The 25495-nt window shown below is 41.2% G+C and overlaps 1 protein-coding gene across 7 annotated transcripts in view; it reads left to right on the plus strand.

The window, feature by feature from the left end:
- CRADD (CARD and death domain containing adaptor protein) overlaps window positions 1-25495 on the plus strand; it is a 274839-nt gene that overhangs the window by 69485 nt on the left and 179859 nt on the right. The window contains exons 1-4 of one of the 7 annotated variants that reach the window (XM_082634814.1): window positions 9392-9489; window positions 9600-9787; window positions 10911-11153; window positions 12951-13254. In XM_082634814.1, the coding sequence (XP_082490940.1) occupies window positions 12957-13254 (298 nt within the window). In that variant the 5' untranslated portion in view covers window positions 9392-9489; window positions 9600-9787; window positions 10911-11153; window positions 12951-12956. Of the gene's footprint in view, window positions 1-9388; window positions 9788-10910; window positions 11154-12251; window positions 13255-25495 lie in introns of those variants that run through there. The other 6 variants (XM_082634815.1, XM_082634816.1, XM_082634818.1 and 3 more) reach the window with 6 other exon arrangements.

Consider the following 25495-nt stretch of genomic DNA (forward strand, 5'->3'; position numbering starts at 1 on the left):
AACTTAGAGGATCAGGATAACTGTGTGAAACACATAAAAGTAGACACAGTGAAGAGTAAACTTCAGTTTGGCACTCGTGGATCATCTTGAACCACTGTTGAACTGTTGGACCATTTTGAACTGGGAATAAAATTTTAGTTGTAACTCAGAAAGTAACTGCAGAGAAAAAAAGCACACGTAAGGGAGGAGAGTCTTCAAGGTAGCTTTCAATTACTTCCTGCTGAAATTGGAGCCAACTATAAACGCCTTGCACCAGTTACATCTGTGACAATCAATGTTTGAAGAGTTTAGTTACCAAGAATATATAATAATTTTTCTCTTATTTTCCCCCAGAGACATGAAGGAGACATGATGTCCATTGCTTATTACATGAGAGATTGGTAACCTGAAATGTTTTAAATAAAATAGAAAGTCTAGAAAAAATATGTGCACATCAATATCATAAACTTGGCGTAATCTTGAAAGTTTGAAGTCGTGAGTATTAACTCAGGAAAAATGACTGAAAGGGTTATTGCTCAGTTACATATTGAGAACAAATTTGGTAAATGATGTAATTTCATTCTATCAGCTACTAGCCCTGCAGCCACAAGTCTCTTTACCTCTCTGTGCCTCCTTTTATACTTTTGTGAAATAAGAGGTCATTTCTTAGTTCCTTTCCATTTCCAGAATTTTGTGATTGTATAAATAATGGACACTCTGTGAAATATCTCACATTTTTTTTTCAAAGAGAGATATGCACTAGCTCACTTGACCTTTACAAGAACCAGGTCCTTCTGTACAGTAAAAGAAATGTTTAACTTTGTAGACCTGAATCTTAGAAAGCATGTAACAATCATTGTATAAGTTCTGCAGAAGGTTCAGACATGTAATAATTAACTAACTTGGAAAATGCTGTTTTGGATAGTGTCTTGCTGTGCTTGCAGGATGTGTATCCTAGGAAGAATGTTCTTGTGTAGCCAAGACTTGATCTCCATGTGCTTTCCAAGTGAACACTATCTCTGTTAACTTCCAGGGAGGGACATGAGCTCTAAGTTGAGGCTAAGCTGCCCTGACCTTACTCTCCTGGGTGAATGTTCCCAGGGAACCTGGCCCATCTGAAGGGAGCATAGTATCAGTAGGCAACCTAACCTCGGTGGGGACTTAGGTCTTTGGGATAAGACTGATTTGTATTTGAATTCTGGCTCTGCCACTTGGCTAGTTGTACCTACTTCATAAGGTTGTGCAAGGATTGAGCAAAACTAAATGAGATGGTGTGTGTAAAGAATGTCCATAGTTCCTGGCATGTGTAAATGTTCAGTAATTATTAGCTTTAAAAGTTAAGGTTAAAACTGTTGAGGGAAACTGGAAAATTTAAATTGGGTCTCAATGAACATATTACTTTACTTAAAAACCTGTGTTGTTTTGCATTCTGCTTATTTTTCATGTTCAAATGCATTTTAGGCTTATTAGCTAATTGATTCATTGACTTCTTATTTAAAGAACTATTTATTGAGCACCTATATGTGTCACATTCTCTTGTAGACAGTGGAAGTATGACAGCAAACAAGAGAGCAAAAGTCTCTGCTCTTATGGATGTGCATTTTAATGGGGAGAGATGAAAATACTCCCCTTCCCAATAAACAAACAAATAAATAAAAAATTAACTGGTAGTGATAAATGCTAAGAAAAAAAAATAAAACAAGGCGATGTGCTTGAGTCTGGAAGCAATTTTGGATCAGGTGTTTAGAGAAGGCTTCTCTAAGAAGGTGACATTTAAGATGTCACGTGAATAACAAGATAGAGCAAAGTTCTGGAGTCTGAGCAAGACATGGTAGTGATTTATATGAGGTTAGTGGTGGTTAGAATGGAGAGATGTGATTGGATTAGGAGATGTTACAGTGATAGAATCAGTAGGACTTACTAATGGATTGGATGGGAGGTATGAGGGAATGAGAGGAATCAAGGATGACTCCTCCAGTCGTACCATTTATAGAAGTGGAGCAGGTTGGGAGAAGTGGGTTGAGGGTAAGAAGAGTCCAGAGCCTAGATGTGGAAAGATTAAATCTGAGTTGCCTATTGAACTCCAAGTGGAGATGTCAAGTAGACAACTGGATACATGAGGACAGGACTAAACATTTGGGAGATTTTTTTGCCTTTGCATAATATTTAATGGAGTGGGTTGGTTGAGAATACTTAGGGAAAAGAGTACAGTTAGAAAAGAGGAGAAATTCTAGGAGCATTCTTAAAATTTCAGGTACTTATGACTCATAACAAAATCTTATAGTAATAACATATAGCCCTTGTAAAGTTTGCTACATAAAAATATACTGAGAGGAATTTTTGACTTTCTTATGTTCTTTAGTATACGTAAGTGGGGACCAAAAAGAAGTCTGGTTGTGATACATTGGTCTTAAATACATTCATTTGATCCATATTTTTGAGTGCCTACTGCAAGGTACCATATTATGTACTATGTGTAAAATGAAACCAATAGAACAGTCATATTGTTAGTCAAACATATTTACTGAGCATATGCTGTGTACCTACTACTAGATGATTTGAATAGAGACCACAAAAATGGAAAATCAGTTCTCTGCGCCTAAGAGAAGACAGTCTAAAACTGCCACTCAAAAGGAGAACAGCGGGCTTCCCTGGTGGCACAGTGGTTGAGAATCTGCCTGCCAATGCAGGGGACACGGGTTCGAGCCCTGGTCTGGGAGGATCCCACATGCCACGGAGCAACTAGGTCCGTGAGCCACAATTGCTGAGCCTGCGCATCTGGAGCCTGTGCTCCGCAACAAGAGAGGCCGTGATAGTGAGGGGCCCGTGCACCGCAATGAAGAGTGGCCCCCACTTGCCGCAGCTAGAGAAAGCCCTCGCACAGAAACGAAGACCAGACACAGCCATAAATAAATAAATAAATACATTTTTAAAAAGGAGAACAAACCACTCAAAAATCATAAGGAGAGTGTGTTTCCTTTTCCTTTTGCGTATCTGATGCTCTTAGGCCATTAGGAGAAATCTGTGTAGGCCAAATGAACTTGGTGAAGTAGGCCATAGTTCATAATCCATTTTGTCTTTTCCCCTTGCTTCTACTTCTGGTCAATGGAGAGCTTCCCTGGGTGGAGAGAAGCTTATTTTAGCCCATGTCATACTTCTAGTTGACTGGTCCTCCAAGCATCCCAGCATTCATATTCTCATTATCTGGGGAGAAGAGACATAAAGAATCCATCAGCACTTGTAATGGCTAATTTCTTTGCCCTATTAACTCAAACACAGTTTCCCTGAAGAACAGTTCTAATTTGTTCAAAATTCTATACTCCCTGTATAGCTAGTGGATGGAGTGGATGGATTGGACGCATGCCCACTTATCAGTGCAGATGGGAAGGGAGGGAAGCACCCTCTTCTGGGCTAATGGTTGTATTTGCTTTATTAAGATCCAGCCTAACCTTTTGGAGGCTTGTTACCAGAAAGAACAGTCTAGCATCAATTACGCTGAAACAAAAATCATTATATTTAGTAGTCATTGTCTAATTTCTAAGTGGACTTTATTAAATAAATCCAGATAAAAGCTTAGTTCATTCAACTACATGGTGCATTTGCTGATAAATCATCCAGGCAGACTCATGATGATGTAGTTCTTCTTGGAAAGAAATTCTCAGTACAGTAAAGTCCATGTGAAGTTTTTTTTTTTGTCGTCAATGTGGTCAACTGGTAATAGAAATACTTAGGGTTTTTTTTTTTTGGTGGGGGGCAAAATAATTTCTTTGTGCTTTATGATGTCAAATTCTGTGGTCTCAGCCAAATACTTGGCCATATGCTTAAACAGGTTCAAACATTTTGTTGTTGTTCATTGAGAAACATTTTGACCCTTTTCCCTGATACCAGCATAGCTTGCTTCTGTGTCATTTTGCTTGAACAAGAATGGAAGGTTAGCTACTAAATTGTTCATCACAAAATGTTGAAAAGCCCTTTATATATTCTATCTGAAGTGTATGGATTTCTCTTCAATCAGTGATACATGATGTCATCCCAGTAGATATTCAGCAGAAAGAAAATTCAGCTATTAAATTTTACCATTCAGAATACTTAGGTTTGGTTGTTAGGTGGTACTTGAGAGGGTCTAAATGGCATCCATTTACTGGTCTCTTTCAGTCACTGCATTTGGTTATATGACCAGAAAGTCGGTACCTAGACTGTATTATCTTGTGCTTTATAGTGGGTCAATACCGAGAATGTACATTTGAAGAACATTTTGGTATCTTCTACAAAAGAACACAGGAAAATCATAGTTTATTAGTTTATTTGATGTTCCTTATATAAAGAATCATATGATAAATTCCTTCTTGAAACTAGTGTCAGAGACATATTAGTCTCTTTGGATGACTCAGTATGTTTTCTTTCTTTGAGAGATAGGAACTATACAACACAAATGGTTTTCTTTTTTTTATTGTGAATGCCAGGAAACTAAGAACTTATTTTAGCAAATCCTAATATCTTTAGGTATCCTAGTACTTTAAATTCTCAACTGGTTTCTTATCCATCTTTTAAATGTGTGTAGTACAGTTTTATACCTACTGCAATAGTTTGGGGGAAGAAAAATAGGAGAGGTCACTTCCTCAAAGAGGCTTTTCTCTGAAGACTCCGTTGAAATCAGCTCCCCTCCTCCAGCCCCCTGGACTGGTTTTTCTTATCAAAGCACTCTTCCTTTATTGCACTTACAATAATTTGTAATTATCAATTTTATTTGTTTCCTTATTTATGTTTGTTTCCTCCTCTAGACTCTAAGCTCCAAGAAGATAGAGATCATATCTCTTTTTCAGTCTGTTAGACCTAGTTGACCCTAGCACATAATACATGCTCAATAAAAACTGATTGCTGTCAAATTCTGATAAATTGTAATCATCCTAGTATTATCAATCGCTAAAGTTTCATAGCATAAAACTTCAAACATATAGAAATATTGTTGGGTATTAAATTAGTACACAATAATTTGAATAACAATGTATTTGGCCCTGTTAAAAGGTTTGCAGTTTTAGGTTTCTGTGAACTACCCCAGGATTTTTACCATAAGCAGTAGTTCACCTAAGATCAAAATGAGATATCAGAGAACTGAAGGAATCATTAGAATTCATAACTTAGTAAACGAATAATTAATTAGCGCACACAATTCAGGTAATATTATCTATAGCATAATACCTATATTAACAGTTATACAGAAAGAGGGGATAGCATGGCTGCATATTCCAAGTGTAGTTTTAGGATTTCTAGTTACAGGGATAGATGCCTATATTTCCTTTGGCAAATTCTGTTTTTTTCTTTTTGCGGGGGAGGAGTACAGGGAAGGAGGCTACATGGGATTCCAGTTGCACATCAAGGAGATAACGAAGATGAAATGGGAATAAGAATTTAGCCCAGAAGTCTTCATATCTTCCTGATGATGGGAAAGTCCTTTGCCATCTTCCTTTTCTACTTCTTTCTTCTTCTCTTCCCTCCTTCGCTCCTTCCCTTCCTTTAGTTGTCATATCTCCTTCGTCTCCTCCAATCCGGGACAGTTTCCCAGTCCTTCCTGGTCTTTCATGACCTTGACACTTCTGAATAGTAATTTTCAGATATTTTGTGGAGGGTCTCTCAGTTTGGGTTTGTCTGATTGATTCTCATGAAAAGACTAATATTATGGATTTTGGGGAAGAATAACACAGAGGTGATGGGCCCTTCTTGTCACATCGTATTGGGGCACATGATATCAATAGAACTTATTTTTTTTATTGGACTATAGTTGATTTACAATATTGTGTTAGTTTCAGGTGTATGGCAAAGTGATTCAGTTATATATATTGTATATATATTTATATATATATATGTATGTATATATTCTTTTTCAAATCCTTTTCCATTATAGGTTATTATAAGATATTGAATATAGTTACCTGTGCTGTACAGTAGGAACTTGTTGTTTATCTACTTTATATATAGTAGTGTGTATCTGTTAATCCCATATTCCTAATTTATCTCTCCCTCCCCTTTCCCCTTTGGTAACCATAAGTTTGTTTTTGAAATCTGTGAGTCTGTTTGTGTTTTGTAAATAGGTTCATTTATATCATTAAAAAAAATTAGATTCCACATATGAGTGATATCATATGATATTTGTCTTTCTCTGTCTGACTTACTTCACTTAGTATGATAATCTCTAGGTCCACCCACGTTGCTGCAAATGGCATTATTTCATTCTTTTTTATGGGTGAGTAATATTCCATTGTATATATGTACCACATATTCTTTATTCATTCATCTGTTGATGGACACTTAGGTTCTTTCCGTGTCTTGGCTATTGTAAATAGCCCATAGCTGCTGTGAACATTGGGGTGCATGTATCTTTTCAAATTAGAGCTTTTGTCTTTTTAAACAGGACTTATATTTGATGTTAACCTTGATTACTTGGTTCAGGGAATGTCTGCCAGATTTTTCTGCTATAAAGTCTTTTTTTTCTTTCTTTCTATACTCTGTTGGTTAGAAGTGTGTGACTTTTTGTCTCTAGCTTTATTGAGGTATAATTGACAAATAAAAATTATATTTACATTTACAATGTGATGTTTTGACATATGTATGCATTGTGAAATGATTACCACAATCAAGCTTATCAACGTACCCATCACCTCACATAGTTATCTTAGTTACCTTTTGTGTGTGTGTGTGTGTGTGAGAACCTTTAAGATCTACTCTCTTAGCAAATTTCAAGTACACAATATAGTATTATTAACAATAATCACCAGGCTGTACATTAGATTTCCAGAATTTATTCATCTGCATAGCTCAAACTTCATATCCTTTGTCCAACATCTCATTTCCCACACCCTCAGGCCCTGGCAACTACCATTACACTCTCTGCTTCTATGACTTCGACGTTTTTAGATTTCACATGTAAGTGAGATCATGCAGCATTTGTCTTTCTGTGTCTGGCTTATTTCACTTAGCGTAATGTCCTCGATGTTCACCCATGTCGTAGTATATGACAGGAGTTTTTTTTTTTTTTTTACTTTTCTTTTAGTTAAGCTTTTATTTTTTTAGAGCAGTTTAAGATTCACAGCAAAATTGAAAAGAAGATGTAGAGATTTCCCATATACCCTCTGCCCCACACATGCACAGCCTCCCCCATTATGGACATCCCCCACCAGAGTGGTCCATTTCTACAACTGATGAACCTACATTGACACACCATAATCACCCAAAGTCCACAATTTTACCTTAGGCTTCACTCTTGGTGTTGTATGTTCTATGGGTTTGGACAAAGGTATAATGACATGCATCCATCATTGTGGTATCATACAGAGTATTTCCACTGCCCTAAAAATCTCCTGTGCCCCCTTCCCAACCCCCTGGTGAATACCAATCTTTTTGTTGTCTCCACAATTTTGTCTTTTCTAGAATGTCATATATTGGGATTATACACTATATGGCTTTTTCTATGGGCTTCTTTCACTTAGTAATATGCATTTAAGGTTCCTCCATGTCTTTTCATACTTGATAGCTCATTTCTTTTTAGGGCTGAAAAATATGCCAGTGTCTGGATGTACCACAGTGTATTTATCCATTCACCTACTGAAGGGCATCTTGGTTGTTTCCAAGACTTGGCAATTATGAATAAAGCCGCTATAAACATCCGTGTGCATGTTTTTGTATAGACATAAGCTTTCGGCTCCTTTGGGTAAATACCAAGGAGCATTAATTGCTGGATCATACGATGACAGTGTATTTAGTTTTGTAATGAACTGCCAATCTGTTTCCCAAAATGTCTGTACCACTTTGCATTCCCACCAGCAACGAATGAGAGTTTCTGTTGCTCAACATCCTCACCAGCATTTGGTGTTGTCAGAGTTCTGGATTTTGGCCATTCTAATAGATGTGATTTCCATCTTTTTTAAGGCTGAATTATATATATACAATATATATATTATGTATTATATATATAAATTTATATTACATTTCTTTATGCTGAATGATGTTTATATCTATCTCTCTATCTATGTTTATATGTATCACATTTTCTTTTTCCATTCATCTGTCATGAATACTTAGGTTGATTCCATATCTTGGCTATTGTGTGTAATGCTGCAGTGAACATGGGAGTGCAGACATCTATTTGAGACACTGATTTCATTTCCTTTGTATCTATAACCAGAAGTAGAATTGCTGGATCACATGATAGTCCTATTTTTAATTTTTGAGGGCTCTCCATACTCTTTTCCATATGGCTATACCATTAGAAATGTGTGACTTTTTTTAAACTCAAGAGTTTAAGGGTATTTTATTTAGTCTCCAAACTTATGGGATTTATGGAAGCTATTCTTTTGTTAAAATTTCCAATTTTATTGTAAAATGATAGAGTACATAGTCTGTAGGCTATTGATTTTTTGAATTTATTGAAGTTTCTTTGTGAATTAATTCATGACCTATTTCTGTAACTGTTTCACATGTGCTTGAAAAGAATCTGTTTTTCTCCATGGCATAATTTCCACATCTATGAAACAAGAAGAACCAAAAATATCCGACTCCAAACCAAAGACCAAAATGAAAGAATATACAACACTTGTTCTTTTTGACTCTTTCTTTGGCAAACTCACAATGGGTATATCTTGACACCAGAAAGCACGTAGGGGACAGAGAAAAAGGAAAATATCTGTCCTTCCTGAAAATAGATTTGTTACCACTGAGTAACAGGTGCTTAATCCTCTGTGGGGGCATAATTCCAGCCTATAGACAGGGACTAGATGGAGTGAAGGAGCAACCACCTGTGTTAGTGATTCTGCTCTGTCTTTGATTCCTTCAGGACCTGCTGGGCTTGGATATTTATAAAAGTGAAGCTGAGCCTTTGACGTGCTACTCAGACTATCATTATATGCTAGGGTGGGGTGGTGGTCCTCCAACAGGCTGATTGATAGCAGCTGGCTAGCCAATTAGAGAGCCAGCCTAGTCACTTAGGAGGCAGCATGGATGCTTAGCTCAATTTTCCGAAAGGGGAATTTGATGGTCAAGGGCTTCACCTTATGGTTTTAGGTGAGATCCTTAATAGCCAATCTCTCAGGTTCTTCACCATAAGAACTCCATGTGCCTCAGCTCCTGCACTGACTCTTCTCATGCCATCTCTCACTCTCTTCTGTGAGCTCTCATGGAACCCACTGTTGGCTTACCACCTCCCCCTGGAGGTCATCAGCAATGTCTCCTTCTCTTTCCTAGGAGATCTCAAGCCTTTCCAAATACAATGAGTCATTAAGAAGCTTTTTTTTTTTTTTTTTTTTTTTTTTTTTGCGGTACGCGGGCCTCTCACTGTTGTGGCCTCTCCCGTTGCGAAGCAGGACGCGCAGGCTCAGCGGCCATGGCTCACGGGCCCAGCTGCTCAGCAGCAATGTGGGATCTTCCTGGACCAGGACACGAACCCGTGTCCCCTGCATCGGCAGGCGGACTCTCAACCACTGCGCCACCAGGGAAGCCCAAGAAGCATTTTTAAAACAGGTAGTTTTATATGGGTGTTTTTGGTGTTATTTGTTTCAACTTTGCTATTTGTTTGAAAGTTATCAAAGTTTACAGTTGGAAAAAATCCTTTTTTTTTCCTTCCCCCAAAGTCAGTAACCTCAGCTATTGACACTATCGCAAGAGGTTTGTACTTTATCTGGATGAAGCCAGAATATTGCTAACACCTGTCCACCAATAGAAGGAGAATCTTGCCCAGGAAAGGACAGCAGTTCCAGAGTGAAAGAAGACGGTGAGAGTGAAGAGAGTACCTGGAACTCAAGAGTATCAAGAGTAGGAGGTGGCACCAGAATGATTTATTAATATTTTTGGCTGTCATTAGAATAGTAGACACTTCACCATACAGGGGTGTGTCGTGTTCTGTGTACTGGAAAGAGCATGAAATCAGAGGGACCTGGTTATAATTCAGGTTTTGCTATATATTAGCTTTGAGATTTTGGCTAAGACACTTGACCACTTTGATTCCACGGTCCTCACATGTGGAATGTGTAAAATGCTAATGATAATAATAATACTTGCCACCCAATGTAAAAATATTGTCACTGGCATAGTAAAATGGTATATTGGTATAGTAACCCTTTAAACTTGTTACAATAGTTAGAATGTTTTGAGGATGGAGGTTTAGAAGTGCTTTCCATTGATTTGCTTACAAAGATATTTTCATCTTCCACTAGAAGTGTTGGTTGTGAAAAACCTCTATAGAAATAATGATTTTTGAGGTTTTCTTCTGTTACTGTCAACCACTGTTAGCAGGTGTACAACTTTCTGTGTATGTCACCCAATTGACTTAAAAGTGACTTAATGAATGTATTTACGATTGCCTCATTTCATAAAGGAATCTGAGTAAGGACCCTCAATTTGACATTCTTTTCTCTATATATATTTGGAGCAGGCATTTGTCTTGCCTTCCAACTCCAAACTACATGCCCCAGACACCCTTACTGCTAATGTCCCTAGTTCCTCATGACAAATCCCTATCTGTGCAGAATAGCTGGTTGATTGCTGTAACTGAATCCTGACTGATTTGTACACTTTTTTTGGGCAGGACCCCTGTGATATAAAGGAATGAACTTGCATTTTAGTGGGGGGGAAACAGATGATAAACAAATAATTAAGTAAAAGTTTTAGTAAGTGATATGTCCTTCAGATAAAAATAAAGCTGGAAAAGGGGATGGGGAGCGCAGGAGGTGAATGTTGCGAGTTTAAATAGCGTGGTGGTGGGCACTGCAGTTTTAAATACAAATGGTCATGGAAGGCTTCCCTGATAAGGTGACTTTTGAGACCCGACTATTATGTCAATTGGGTGCAAGTCCCTAGTGGAGTTCATGTGTTAAAATGCAATTATCCAATTACTCCTTTCCTTAGATAACTCCCTAAATGATGCTACTATTTTCCATCTCCAGGTGGTTATATTCTCTACCCACAGCAAACATGGCGGAAAAGGCTTCATCCTGATATCTGGGCCACCAATAAAGATGGCCACAGCACTTCCTGTGTTTGCCCTTAACAAAGATGGCGACAATACTTCCTGTTCAGGGCTTTTGCCTTCAACAAAAATGGTGCTTACGGTACAGGTTCCCTGACACTTTGGAGTCCGGTTGCAGTTTTTTTTTTTTTTTTTTTCCTTAAGATACGTGTTTGCAGACGTAAGTAACAGGATACCAGAACCCCCGTATGCATCTTTTCTCGAAGGCCCCGCGCCGCGGCGTCTGCGGCCTGGGCCCTGCGTGGCTTCCCCGCCCGCTAACTTGCTCGCGGCGTTCCCGAGCCGCTCGGGCTGGGGTGGCGGTGGAGGAGCTCGGGGCCGTGCTCTCCCCTCGGTCTTCTCTGCAGGTCATTCCCAGCACCCCCTTTATAGCGGGTCAGGTGGCCCCTAAAATCTTTCATAGTTCTTTCCGTTCCTAATGCCACAGGGCTTCAGCTGGCGAGGCGGGAAATAAAAAGTTCCACATGGGCGGGGACAGCCCGGAGGGCACATCTTCCCGCTCACCTGCCGCCTCTCCGGGTCGCCCGCTGTGGCTCTACTTTCTGTGGGTGTCATAAAGCCCCATTTGCCTCCCCCCGTCTCCCCTCCCCGCCACTTACGTACCCTCTTAGCCGTCCCTCTGCTCACTGGTGCAGTGGTCTTGGAAACAAGCCTTCCGTGGCGTGTGGACATTAAAAAAAAATCTTTTAAAGGGGGAAAAAAAAAAAAGCACATTAAATGTCCCGTGCATGTGTGGCCATAACAGTGTTGTGATGGAGATTCGAAATTCTTCCAGAGGAGGGCTGGAGTCTGTGACTATATATAAGATTTACTGTAGACTGGGCATGAACGCCTAATGTTCTCCTTGAAGGCAATGGTGTATAGGCCTTTTCTCTTAGGGAAAAATATCCTTAAACTTATTGGGACCTGCCGGTTTATTGCCCCACTTCCATTGATGATCAGCTTCTGCAGATGCCCGCGGTCTTAAGGGCACTTGTGTGCATATTGGCGGTTTCTGCGGTGGTGCGGTATCTCTGATGAACGCAATGTTAAAGGAAAAGCACTATTTCTTCTCAGGTATGTTAGAATGAAATGCTCCTCTGTAATCCTCAGGTAAAAGTTGCTTTTTTTTTTCAGAAGATGTTAGGGGTAGGAGTTTATTAATTTATTTATTTTTGCTGTGCTGGGTCTTCGTTTCTGTGCGAGGGCTTTCTCTAGTTGCGGCAAGCAGGGGGCCACTCTTCATCGCGGTGCGCGGGCCTCTCACTATCGCGGCCTCTCGTTGCGGAGCACAGGCTCCAGACGCGCAGGCTCAGTAGTTGTGGCCCACGGGCCTAGTTGCTCCGCGGCATGTGGGATCCTCCCAGACCAGGGCTCGAACCCGTGTCCCCTGCATTAGCAGACAGACTCTCAACCACTGCGCCACCAGGGAAGCCCCAAAAGTTGCTTTTTTTTTTTTTTGCGGTACGCAGGCCTCTCACTGCCGTGGCCTCTCCCGTTGTGGAGCACAGGCTCCGGACGTGCAGGCTCAGCGGCCATGGCTCACGGGCCCAGCCGCTCCGCGGCATGTGGGATCTTCCCGGACCGGGGCACGAACCCGTGTCGCCTGCATCGGCAGGCGGACTCTCAACCACTGCGCCACCAGGGAAGGGAAGCCCCCTCAAAAGTTGCTTTTTAAGCAGGGTCTCTAATCCACTTTTCCCCAAATATCTTTATGGAACAAGGAATGGAGCTAGGGCTCCATTGTGTGGAAAGTAAAAGCAGAGAAGATGATTCATTTTCAGTGCTGTTCATCATGTTCTGAAGCATTCGAAATTAATTCAGCTTGGCGTAACAGCCGTGTATTAAACACCATGGCCTGGCGTTCTGCTAGGGTTCAAAGATGTCCGTGACCTTAAGGAGCTTGCACTGTAAGACACCATCTTTAGGGGCTCGTCAGGCTTCCTGTGATCTGAACTACCATTTTGTCTCTTCCCAGGGGGAGATGGAGGCTAGAGACAAGCAAGTGCTTCGCTCCCTTCGCCTCGAGCTGGGTGCAGAGGTACTGGTGGAGGGACTGGTCCTCCAGTATCTTTACCAGGAAGGGGTCTTGACGGAAAGCCACGTTCAAGAAATTAAAGCTCAAGCCACAGGCCTCCGGAAAACAATGCTGCTGCTGGATATCCTACCTACCAGGGGTCCTAAAGCATTCGATGCCTTCCTAGATTCCCTGCAGGAATTCCCCTGGGTAAGGGAGAAACTGGAGAAGGCCAGAGAAGAAGCCATGGTTGAGCTGCCTGCAGGTAGGCCTCAAAAAGATCACTCCAGACCACCTCCAAGATTGTTGGAACTGTGCCCTTTGGATTTGAAGTTGGGGTTTTAGGCTGGGTGGGGGTTGGCGGGTCCTGAAAGTGGGAAAGGAGTTTGGTTTGCAAGCATGTGGCGCTGGAGGGACTGGATGAGGAGGTGGAGTTAGGAAGTGCAGGGAAGGAGGGGGGAATGGAACATGATTGAGAGGGTGAGGAGGGAGTTCAGAGGATACATTTAGAAATGCTTCCAGGGAAAGTTGGCAAGTCCCTTGGGAGGCATGTTCTCATCTGAGAGCCAGGTCATATCTCAGCCCTTGGCGCTGGGAGCCATTTGGAAAGTGCAGATGGGAAAGCAGGCTTTAGGCTTCCTGATAACTGATTCGTGGGGTGCCAGAGCGGCCGGCTGGAAAAGGTCAGACTCATGAAGAAGGAGACAGCCTCTAGGAAGGCATGCCTTGCACCTGTTCCCTGGGCTGTCCTGCATGGCCAAAGGGGATTATTTGGAAGGCTGGCTTAGTTTGTTTTTAAAGACTATTGATTTAAAGTCATCCTTTTTAGTTTGGCTTTGTTCAGACACCTGGAGTATTTAATTTTATAAGGACAGTAGTTTTTTTGGGGGGGAGTGTGTCTCATTTTGATTTTAAGGAACGTTGGAAACTATGGAAAAGAGAAACAGTCCTAGTGCTATCAGCCTGGCTTGTAGCAAGAAGAAGATGTGAGATGAAACACTTGTTCCCTCTCAACACCTCCCATGACGTCTACTTTTTACAGAGATTGAGGAGCAGATAACTGGACTGGCAAAAAAAAAAAGAAAAAAGAAAAAAGGAAAAAAGAAAGTTGACTTGTAAATTTTTAACAGAGTTAGGAAATCGACATTCTCAGTTTTTTATAGCAGTGATAGTTAGAACTACTCCAACTCAGGGGTCCCCATAATTTGTTGTTGCTGTTTTTCAAATACCAATATAACTAGTATAAAAAACAAATGCCGGTAATAAAGAAACTACTTTTATTATTTTTACCCCATGGACCTCATATTTTGAATGATTTTCCAGACCACATGTATTAAGTAATCATGACTAATTCTTCTAATATTTTTATTAATGACATATGTCTGAATATTTGATCAACATGAGATAACTGGTTGACTTAGGAAGGCCTGGTAAAATCCCAGTGGAAAAAGCAAAAATATTTTCATTTCCTTGCATGGCCAAATTATAGGTAAATGTATGTTTCAGGCTTTTTGAAATACCGAAAAAAGCTGGCCTTTGGGGACCACAGGAATTTTCAGGTTGGATTATTCTTACAAAATAAAATACTCCAGGTGTGTGAACAAAGCCAAACTGAAGTAGGTAAAATGTTTCTACCACTTGATTGAAAGCAGAATATATAACATAGAAGTGGGGAGATGTTAAAAGAAATATTAGGGTGTCCAATATCTTTTCATGGTGTTTGACTTAGAGCTTCCTCTTGGCAACACATAGTTGGAAACAACAAAACAGGCAAACTGAAAGCCTGTTACTGCTGAAATACTTAATTTAATTTTAGAATCATTGTAGGTGTTGTAAATAGTACGATTGTATGTTGTTCAAAGAGGTGTGACCCCATTTTCATTTCTTCTGATTCATTCAAAGAACAAGAAAAATTAAAATTATTTTTACCAAATGGTGAAAGTTACAATGATGTTGAAGGAAAAAAAAAAACATATATTTTTAAGTGAGCAGTATGAAACATTGCGGAGCGGGAAAAAACTGAGTGTATCTGTGTTGAAGTTTGGAAAAATAACGTTAATACGTTAATTCTGTGGAAGTGGTCAAATGGAACGATAGGTTGGCTACTGCACAAATGAAGTCCTCTTAATTGTTTTACTTCTTGTTGAGTAACACTGCTACTGAAAAAAATATCCTGAAGAGAGAGTTTGATTTACATAGCGTTCTGTATACTTTCCACAGTGGCAGTTACACAAACTCACTTTTTAAATAGTTTTTGTTAATTGTTGAATATTTTAAGTAAGATTACAAAATATAAGTAAGGTGTGAAGAACAGTGATACAGTGAACGCCTGTCTCCCCATCACTCAGTTAAAAAAATATTACGTGGCCTTTGAGGACCCCTGGGTGCTCCTCTCAATCCTAGCTCATCCCCAACCTCCACTCACCGATAAACCCTGAATTTGGAGTTTATCATTTCCTTCTTCACTTTGTAATTTTCCATCTCATAAAACTCACTTTTAAAATCCACATATGTTATGGAAAATTCACTACACCATAAGTTTCAGCAATATCTATATACGTAAGGCGTGGAGGAAATGGTATCTTTTAAAGGAGTTGTTAGTTAACAGCCTTCTTTATTTGAGACCTTAAACTTTAAGTGTTAAATTAACTTGATGGCTGTATTTTAATTATAAAATTAAATTAGGACTTAATTAATTGGAAACCTATTTTTTTTTTAATCCTGGAAAGAGTATATTAGACTTGAAATGCCTTCAGTTTTAATGTAAAAAATGCGAATGTACCCAGAGGCCTATTTTCCAGGACCCCAGTGCTTCTCCAGTGTCGTAATGGAGTAATTTTAACAAGGTTTTAAATAGTCCATTTAAATTTTTGTAAAGGCATATTTGAACTTTGAAGAATTAGAATGTAGGAAAATGTGGTGCTTATATAGGTATGTGTATACAATAACCTCTTCTGACTTTTTACTCATTTCAGTTGCAGTTATTAATTTGTACAGGTTTGATGGTCTTCTCTTGGGAGACTTTGAAAATGAATGGGGAGGAATGGCTTTCTCTTTGGCTGAGAGGTCTATCCTGATTGATCTGAATGAACTGATGTTATTTTATAAAAAGTTTTCTTGTTTTGGCCTTTTCAGAGATTCTTGGTTTTCCTTTTGTTTGTTTGGTTACTTTTTGTGTTTCACTTGTAAACTTTGAGCTACTTCAGAGGCCTTATTTGGTGACTGATCCCGGTTAGTTGCTTTTAATTTATATTCCGGGTGTCATTTTTTATTTTATTTAATTTATTTTTAATTTTAATTTTATTTTTTTAATACACATGTAGCCATTTTATTTTATTTTATTCTTGGTTGTGCTGCGTGGCATGTGGGATCTTAGTTTCCCCACCAGGGATAGAACCCATGCCCCCTGCAGTGGAAGCCCTGAGTCTTAACCACTGGACCACCAGGGAAGTCCCTGGGTGTCATTTTTTAGAGAAGAATCAAGTTGTATCTTGATTCTCTCTATTCTTCTAAACTGTGCCGCCAGGAAATCCCAAAACATTAAAAAAACCAAAAAGTTAAACCTTTGATTCTCTCAGTGTGCCTAGATGACTGGTATCCTTATCCCTATTAAAAAGAAACAAAAACAAAACCAAGATGTTAATGGATAACTGATTTTGTGTTTTTTCTCACCTTATAAAGACATATTTTATTATTTTTAATCTTTTTTCATAAATTTATTTTATTTATTCATTTTTGGCTGTGTTGGGTCTTCGTTGCTGCGCATGGACTTTCTCTACCTGCAGCGAGCGGGGGCTACTCTTCGTTGCGGTGCACAGGGTTCTCGTTGCGGTGGCTTCTCTTGTTGCGAAGCACAGGCTCTAGGCGTGTGGGCTTCAGTAGTTGTGGCTCGCCGGCTCTAGAGCACAGCCTCAGTAGTTGTGGCACACAGGCTTAGTTGCTCCGCAGCGTGTGGGATCTTCCCGGACCAGGGCTCGAACCCGTGTCCCCTGCACTGGCAGGCAGATTCTTAACCACTGCACCACCAGGGAAGCCCAAGACTCTTATATTTTAAAAGAGGAATTCTGGCAATAAAATGACTTAATCCCGCTTGGCACCATGGAAGGCACACTTCATGGTATGTCCCCTCCTGGCCAAGGTCACGTAGTAGACACTAGATTAGCTGGAAATCCTCCCTGGGCTCCTGGCAGGTCACTTAGGAGATGAGGATAGTGCTGAATCTGGGTAAAGGCAGCATGTGTCTTCCTGCCTGGCTTCCCGCTACTCATGGGCCCTGTCTAGGCTGACAAGCTCGCTCTGGTGCCTGAGCTAATCTGGATCTGGAAAGGAGGTTTGTCAGCAGCCCCTGTCTCACCAGCTGGTAGGACTTAGCCTTAGGTCATGGTGGGAGTGACGTCTGGGCCCAAGGACTCCCTGTTCTACCATGTTGGCCCTGGCTGTGGGATTGGGTCTCTGCCATGATTCCCACTTAACAGTCAGCCTGGCAACCCTTCCTTTAACTCCAGTCTTTTTTAGGCTTGGGAGTTTTTTTTGTTTTTTCTTTCTTCCTAGGCTAAATTTCTGCTTTATATTCTCTTAACCACCAGCAAGGATGAAAGATAAATATCTTATAATGCAGCTCAGTGACTCCTATTTTAGCATCAGATGCCTCAACTCTCTGGCCTGCTGGAGTAGCTGTCCTGGGGCTGACATTTGTTGTAACCTTGCCTGAGCCTGAGCTGGTCCTCGCCATGGACCCTGTGCCCTGGACTCTGTGGCTGCCCTCACTGGAGCAGGATGCAGGGCTGGCCTGTTTCCCCTCTGCCCAGAGGGTCCAGGGCTCAGCCTGTCCTTTTTGGAGCTGGCCTTGTGTGACCACGTAGAGCTACGTCAACCACTGTTTCGAGATATACTCTGGCTGTCAGATGTATACTTGGATACATCTGAAGTTACTGAGCAGTAAAGTTACTGAGCAATAAAAAAGCAATGAAGTTTTTACTCTAGGTATTGTAATAGGTTTATTAGAGAGATTTCTAGCCTGGGATTTTTTAATCATACCATGAATTCATACCTACTCTGGGTATGGTAATTTCAGTGTTGATCTTAGTTCATCAGGCTTGTGGTCTGTCCAGGCACTTCCACTGTGGCTGAGTAGTGTTCACTCTGTGGCATCCTGTGTCCTAGAGAGGGGATGGTGGGTCAGCATTCAGAGCAAGACCCCTCCTTGTGCTAAGGGCAGATTCTACAGAGAGCCCAGGTTTCTATGTGTCCCCAATATGATTATCATATACTTCCTGAGGACCAACTAGATGCCAGGCACTAGGTGATAAAGATACATGAAGATCTCCAGATCAGCTGAGAAGACTCGTTCATTCATTCAACAGATATTAGTCTTGACCATGTGCCAGACATTGGGTGCTGGGTATATTGTAGTAAACAAAGCGCCTGCTCTTCTGGAGCTCACTATATTCTGTAGTCTGATGGGGACCGACAACAAGCAAGTGAATAAATAATACATCAGGTGGTGAGAGTGCTTTGAAGAAGAACAGTGTGCGTGGTGTTGAGGAAGGGCTTTCCGTAGTATGTGGGGTGGTCAGAGAAAGCTTCTCTGATGAGAGGACGTTGAGCAGAGACCTGAATTCTTCAATAGAGTGGATACCTGGAGGAAGAGCTTTCAGATAGAGGGGACCACAAGGGCAAAGGAACTCAAGTGGAGCCCCAGTGACAGGGTAGCTAGAGCCCAGGCCCTTCTGGGAGAATAACCTTTCTCCCAGAGAGATGCTACGTCATATTGCCAGTCGTAAAGGCCCAGTCTCGACTGTCCTTGTGTTTCCCAGAATGTGAGATGTGTGCACAGCCATGATCTTGGGTGACTCTTAAAATGATTTTAGATGATATGTGGACATGGGATTAGATCACAAGGTGAAAGAGCTATTTCCTTTTTCTTTCTGTTTCAATCCTGATAACATCCAAGTGAAAACCTCCATTTGGTACAAGTGTTTCTGTAACATCTCTTGACACTTGCCAATTTTTCTTCCTAACAGACAGCAAAAGCTCCTCATGCTTAAAGCCTTCTGTAGACAACAGTATTTAGTTACAATTTAGTTGTTGTGCTTGTTGTTTCCCCTTGTATCAATTTAATGGTTTTCTGACATTATGGCAAGTAAAACTGTTTTCTGTTTACTTTAAAATACATTGTATTTAAGTAAAAATCAGTCAACATAAAGAAAAATACTAAGAAAATAATAATGGTATGACAATATGGCAAAAAGTGTGAAGATGCGTGTCATGTATTTTCTCATGTGAAAAGAGCTACAGGAGTTTGGGGCAGGAAGCATCGTCTGGCTGGCACAGTTGGGGCAGGAAGGCTCTGGCTCTAGTTCAAATGGAAGATAACACCATATTCAAGGTACTTTACTGTTTTGTGTATTCAGTGGATGCACAGTGGCTGGGAACTGGTTAAATTTATTAGCAGAATTGCCAGAATGACTTAATTTTAAGTTGTCTAAATTGTAAGTGCATTCGCTTGCTAATGTAACAAGTCAGCAAAATGGAGACACATCCCAGTATTCCAGACTTTAAGACTGGGAGGGTGATGGTCGCAGATCATCTGATTTTTCTCTGAGAAGACGAGTGCTAGAGAGATTAAGACAACTTGCCCATGATCACACAGCTAATTAATGTAATTTATTGCCAGGACTGGAACCCAGGCCTCCCGACTCTGGATTTAAGACTTTTGCTATGCAGTCTTGGCTCCCTGCTGGGTTTGAAATGGAATTGTATTATACTGTAGTGTTAATCATTGAAATTAGCCTTTAAAAAAATTGTACTAATGCTTTTTTCTTCATTTTAAGAGGAAAATTTCAAGGGCTTTTAGAGGTATACTGGGATGAGGTTTTACTAAAATATTTTATTTTTATCAGTGCCAATTTTAATCATTTAAAAGGAAATTTTGATGGTTCAGTACTGCATTTTGTCAGAAGACTCCACCCCTCACCCTCCCACCCCCTTCTGCAAGGCTGACATACAGAAAGGGCGGAAGACTTTTATCAAGTATTTATGGGACTGATGAAATAATGCATCTGTTGGCAGCAAACTGCAGCTCTTTCTAGGAATAGCAAACCGTGTGACAGGTCTCTCCTCAGCAGGGATGCCTCCATATCCATCTAAAAAATGGATTTAATGTTCTTTCCTTTTAGAAATTCTCACTGTGACGTTTTTTTCTCCCTCCTGTGGGTGTATGGGTCGCTTGACTACATCAATCACCCTACTGACCCTCAGGGTTGATTTAGCTCAGTGTTGTTTAACTCTGGCTTTTAAAAAAAAGCCTAATGATCCTCAGGCTTCACCCCAGGCCAGTTCATGCCAAAATCTGTGGAGGTGGTGTCTGGGCAGTGGTATTAAAGACACAAACACGCATACACAGGCACAGACACCTTCCTAGGTTAATTTTGAAGTGCAGCCAGGATTGAGAACCTTGAGATTCGACCAGCAGATTGTGCACATGGCTCCTTTCTCACTTATTACTTCCTGGGTATGGGCCTCCCAAAGCTGTGTGCTTGCTTGAAGAGTTGCTGTTGTTTTCAGGTGGGGGAAGGTGGAAGGGAGCTAGGAATAGAGATGTAGAAGGATAGATAGCTTTGTTTTAAATCTGTGCTCACCATTGTTGTTAATTCTTTGAATACCCTGAACATTATTGCTTAAGAATGTTCTAGCATCTCAGACCCCATGCAGGTGTGACTCTACTACCAACATTAAACTCCATTAGCTCTCCTTGGGGATTCATAGGCTTCGTGTTCACAGAACAGAACTGAAGAGAGGGTTTTGAACTATCTGGTGAATTTGGATTTGGGGGAATTTCATTCATTGTCTATTCACATTGTTTGGTAATTACAGACCATCCACAATACTGTGTGCCCTGTAGATCAAGTTATGTCCAAATGGAGACAGAACCTGCTGGAGGAGAGTGAGTTGGGTGCTGCTCTCAGCTACAGAGGGAGCTGAAGATGGCTTGAGGATGGATGAGAGGAAGAGAGACACAAATGGCCAGTTGGGAAGACTGGGACTGGCTTAGTTTGTCCATCTGTGGGTTGGTCAGACAATCTGCCCAGTTTCTGTTTATAATTAAAAATGAATTTTAATCTTTTCTGTGTCTCACCAAGAACCTCAAATAATACCAGTGAAATAATAATCATAGTATTTATCAGCAGCTTAATTTACCATGTGCCAGGCACTGTTCCAGGTCCTTTGCATTTATTAATTCATTTAATCCTGACAGTAACTTAATGAGGTAGAAGGTATTATTATCCTCTTTGCACAGAGATGTTAAGTCACTTGCTCAAGGTCATACAATGTAGTTAAGCCAAATTTGCAATCTAGGCACTTTGACTTCAAAGCCTACTGATTCATGTCCTGTAAAGACACTTTCTCAAAATTTGCTTTTCTCTCCTCCCTAATTCTGATAACCTGTGGCTGCTTCAGAGCCTGTTATTTACCAGCCCCCACTTTTTCCTCCCCCCCCCACCCCACTCCAGGCTCTCCCAGACATGCAACCACAGGGTCTTTTATGTCTTTCTCTTTCCCACCTATTGTCCAAAGACTAATTCCTGGTTGGTCTCTCTCTCTCCCCCATCTCTCATTTTATCCTTTTTTGGGGGGGCCGGGGAGGGGTAGGGTCTAATGTGAGGCCGTAAGGGGTCAAGGGACAGGGCCCTTGGGTTGCTTCCATCCCACTTGCTACCTTGAGAGTAAAAAAGGAAGATGGTGTGTTGGCTCTCCTGGTACTGGAATCAGGTCCCACTTTTCCAGCTCCTAAATCATGCTATGGAAAGTCATCAGTTCCAATAACCAGCTTTTCTGGTGGCATGGCCTCAGAGTTTAACTGTACGTTTAGCAAGGTAGTGTTCTCTTTTTACGGGTATAGTTCAAACTTGTAGGCTGCTGTTTTAGCTAGCTGCAGGAATGTTTGCCTTTACTTAATTTTAATAGGCAGCTGTGTTTATACTTGTTCCTCAGTTTGAGCAGTAAGGAGTATATGAATATGATTCTTTGGAGGACTTTTCCCCTAGAGGGAAAAAAGAGTACATTGTACTTTTCCAAACAGTAAATTTTAATTGAGAAGGAAATGTAACTTCTAGAAGTTTGGGGCAGGTTTTAGTCTTAGGCTTTACTTTTGTTAGCGTTATAAAAGAAATCTTAACTCCTTGTGAGAAGCGCCAAGTTGACAATTCCTGGAAATGTTCATGTTCTATTTATGCTCAGCACCATAGCAGAGAGGGTGGCGACACTGTTACCAAAATAAAACTGCTGAGATGTAGTAAGTGGCAAACGAGAGCTTATGGTTTTATAACCTAAATATGAGACTTTTAAAGCATCTCTCAGTCCCACCATTTGTCCATAAGGTATATGGGGGCTTAGTGGTAATGGTGCAGTTGTTACGGAGAATTACAGAGCAAGCAGAGCACATCTGTTGGGACTTGCCCTGTTGTTAGAACTGGGGAAGGTTAGAGCCGGAAGGTACCTCAGAGACTTTACAGATGAGGGAACTAAGAGATGCAAATCAGTCCAACATGTATGTGGGCTCTTTGGTTCAACCAGTAGACCTCTTGCTAACATAAGCAAAAGTGGAAATTTCTCTAACGTGCACTGGGTAGTTCACAACTTTGAAGTAGTTGCTAAAATTTCAGGGCTCAGTAAAGGCAGGAGTCAGGCAACCCTGGGGATTTCTGGGCATTGATGACCATCTCCAGCTCAGTTCCTCCACTTTGTCTTCTCTCGACGTTCAGAGTCTGGTTGGCCTAGGCTGAGTCATGAGCCCTTCCCTTAGGACACCAGAGTCACCTGGAGTGGGGAAGGGACAGTTCCAAAAGGAAGAGGTGACAGCTCATTAAGAGATATCTGCTGTACTATATCATGCCCATTCTTTTTATATTTAACAGGTTCCACACTTGTGGGCCTGGAAAGAACTGGTAGCCCTTTAAGGAAGGAGAATGTTCTACATCTTTTTTCTTTTTCTTTTTTTTTTTTTTTTATAAATTTATTTATTTATTTTTGGCTGTGTTGGGTCTTCGTTGCTGTGCATGGGCTTTCTCTAGTTGCGGTGAGCAGGGGCTACTCTTCCTTGCGGTGTGCAGGCTTCTCATTGCGGTGGCTTCTCTTGTTGTGGAGCATGGACTCTAGGCATGCGGGCCTCAGTAGCTGTGGCACGCGGGCTCAGCAGTTGTGGCTCACGAGCTCTAGAACGCAGGCTCAGTAGTTGTGGTGCATGGGCTCATTTGCTCCGTGGCATGTGGGAATCCTCCCGGACCAGGGCTCGAACCCGTGTTCCCTGCATTGGCAGGCGGATTCCCAACCACTGCGCCACCAGGGAAGTCCCTGTTCTACATCTTAATGTAGCAAGGCCCAGGTTGAAGGCCAGAGGTGGTAGGAAGAGTAAAGGAGAACAGTTTTTGAAAGAAGATAGGTCTTCTGAAACCTTTTCAAAATCAGACGATATTGGGGGGAAAATGGATTGAGAATGTTGAAGTAGAGAGGAGGTTAGAAGGAGAATTTGGATTGAGTTCTAGCCTAAGGGCTTTACATATATAAACTCACTTTATCCTCATCGACCTTTGAAGTAGGTACTATTACTGTCAGTAGATAAATTGCCCAAAGTCACACAGCTCAATAGTAGCAGAGCTGAGATTTGAACACTGACAGTCTGGTCTTCCAGTCTTATTGATCACTAGGCAATTCCAGCTCTTGGTTCTGATTGGAGTCATGTGCCTTAGATTACCTGACCTGGGCTAGCCACAGCTTCTTTATTTCCTGACCCCTTTTTGCCCTGGTCTCACCTGTGGCCAACATTTTCATGCTTTTCTTGTTGTTGCTGTTTGTTTTCATACAGTTTACCAAAAGGGAGATTAAAAGAAATACCAAAGAGGATAAAAAATGTTTTCCAAGAAATGTGATTAGACAAAGATGTTAAAAGAGATTGACATGGCAGTTTTTGTTTGTTGAGTCTTTAAACTTGTCTCTTCCCTTTCAATGTCTTTTTATTCTCAAATAGTCATTTGATGGTGCCATGGGAAAATGTGCTTTCTTCAGGCCTCTCCTATTTGTTTGAGCCCTTTTTTTCCTTCATGTGTCTGTCAGGATCCATTCTAGAGACAAAAACCACTAGTTATTTGAATAAGGAAAATTTAATATAAAGAATTATACACTAGTAAAAAGTTAACAGTGGTTAACTACTAACAGAGGTAAAAGAGGTCTCCAAGGAATACAGGAATAGCAAGTGGAAGAAGCTACTTTTTCTAGGGCTGGAAGAGAGTACAGGTTGAAGGCACTACAAGCTTGCACAAGGCCCCTCTCCACTCCCAAGGCTGTGGTTCAGACCTCACTGGAGGTGAAGTGACTGCCACATGAGTATGCAGCCTGCCGGTGGCCAGGGAACTAGCCAGAGGTTCCAGACTGGAGCTGATCTGTAAGAGCAGCCCACCAGGTTGAGAAACTTGTTAGAGAATGTGGGTAGAGCAGAGTTGATTATCAGAAAGCAGACTGCTGAGTGGTAGAGAAATTCCCTGGAGAGTGAGCACCTTTTGTTTCCCAAACACCACTGGCAGTGGTACCCTTCAGAGGGGATAAAGCATCCCAAACCAGAATGAAAAGCCCCTTCCTCTGCAATGGCCTTGCAGTATCCCTCTAGTGCCCTCTACTGATGAAAACTAACACTGCACCACCTGACAAAGGAGAAATATATGCAGGGTCCAGCCCCAGTATCACAAAGCAGGGCAAAGAGGGTGAATACATTGTATTAGCAAGAAGTAATACATTGCTACTTGGTGCACCTCATCTGTAAAAGGATGATAGTACATAAATCCCGAAGTACTTCTTAGAAGCTGATTCATTCATTCATTCATTAGGCAACATTTATTATCTACCATCTGCTAAGGCTTTGAGATTATGATTGTCATTGTCTATTTTTTTGTGTTCCTCCCTGCAAAAAGAGTGCAGTCTTCTCTAAGGCAGAGGCTGTTTTGTTTTTTGTTTTTTTTTGCTGTACGCGGGCCTCTCACTGTTGTGGCCTCTCCCGTTGCGGAGCACAGGCTCCGGACGCGCAGGCTCAGCGGCCATGGCTCACGGGCCCAGCTGCTCCGTGGCATGTGGGATCTTCCCGGACTGGGGCATGAACCCGTGTCCCCTGCGTCGGCAGGTGGACTCCCAACCACTGCGCCACCAGGGAAGCCCAGAGGCTGTTTTTATCTCTGTACTTGCAGAATCTATCTAGCATAGTGCTAGACACATGTTAATCCTCACGTTTATTGAATGAATGAAGGAATGACTATAAAGATGAATGTAAAGGCAGAGTAGTACCCTCGAAGAGTTTATTTATTTTAATTTTTTAAAGTTTTTTTTTGGCCGTGCCACACAGCTTGTGGGATCTTAGTTCCCTGACCAGGAATCGAACCTGGGGCCCCAGCAGTGAAAGCGCCAAATCCTAACCACTGGACTGCCAGGGAATTCCCATCAAAGAGTTTAAATTGCAACTG

This window comes from Mesoplodon mirus, assembly GCF_964341445.2.
Source record: "Mesoplodon mirus genome assembly, chromosome: 11".
Taxonomy (NCBI): Eukaryota; Metazoa; Chordata; class Mammalia; order Artiodactyla; family Ziphiidae; genus Mesoplodon; species Mesoplodon mirus.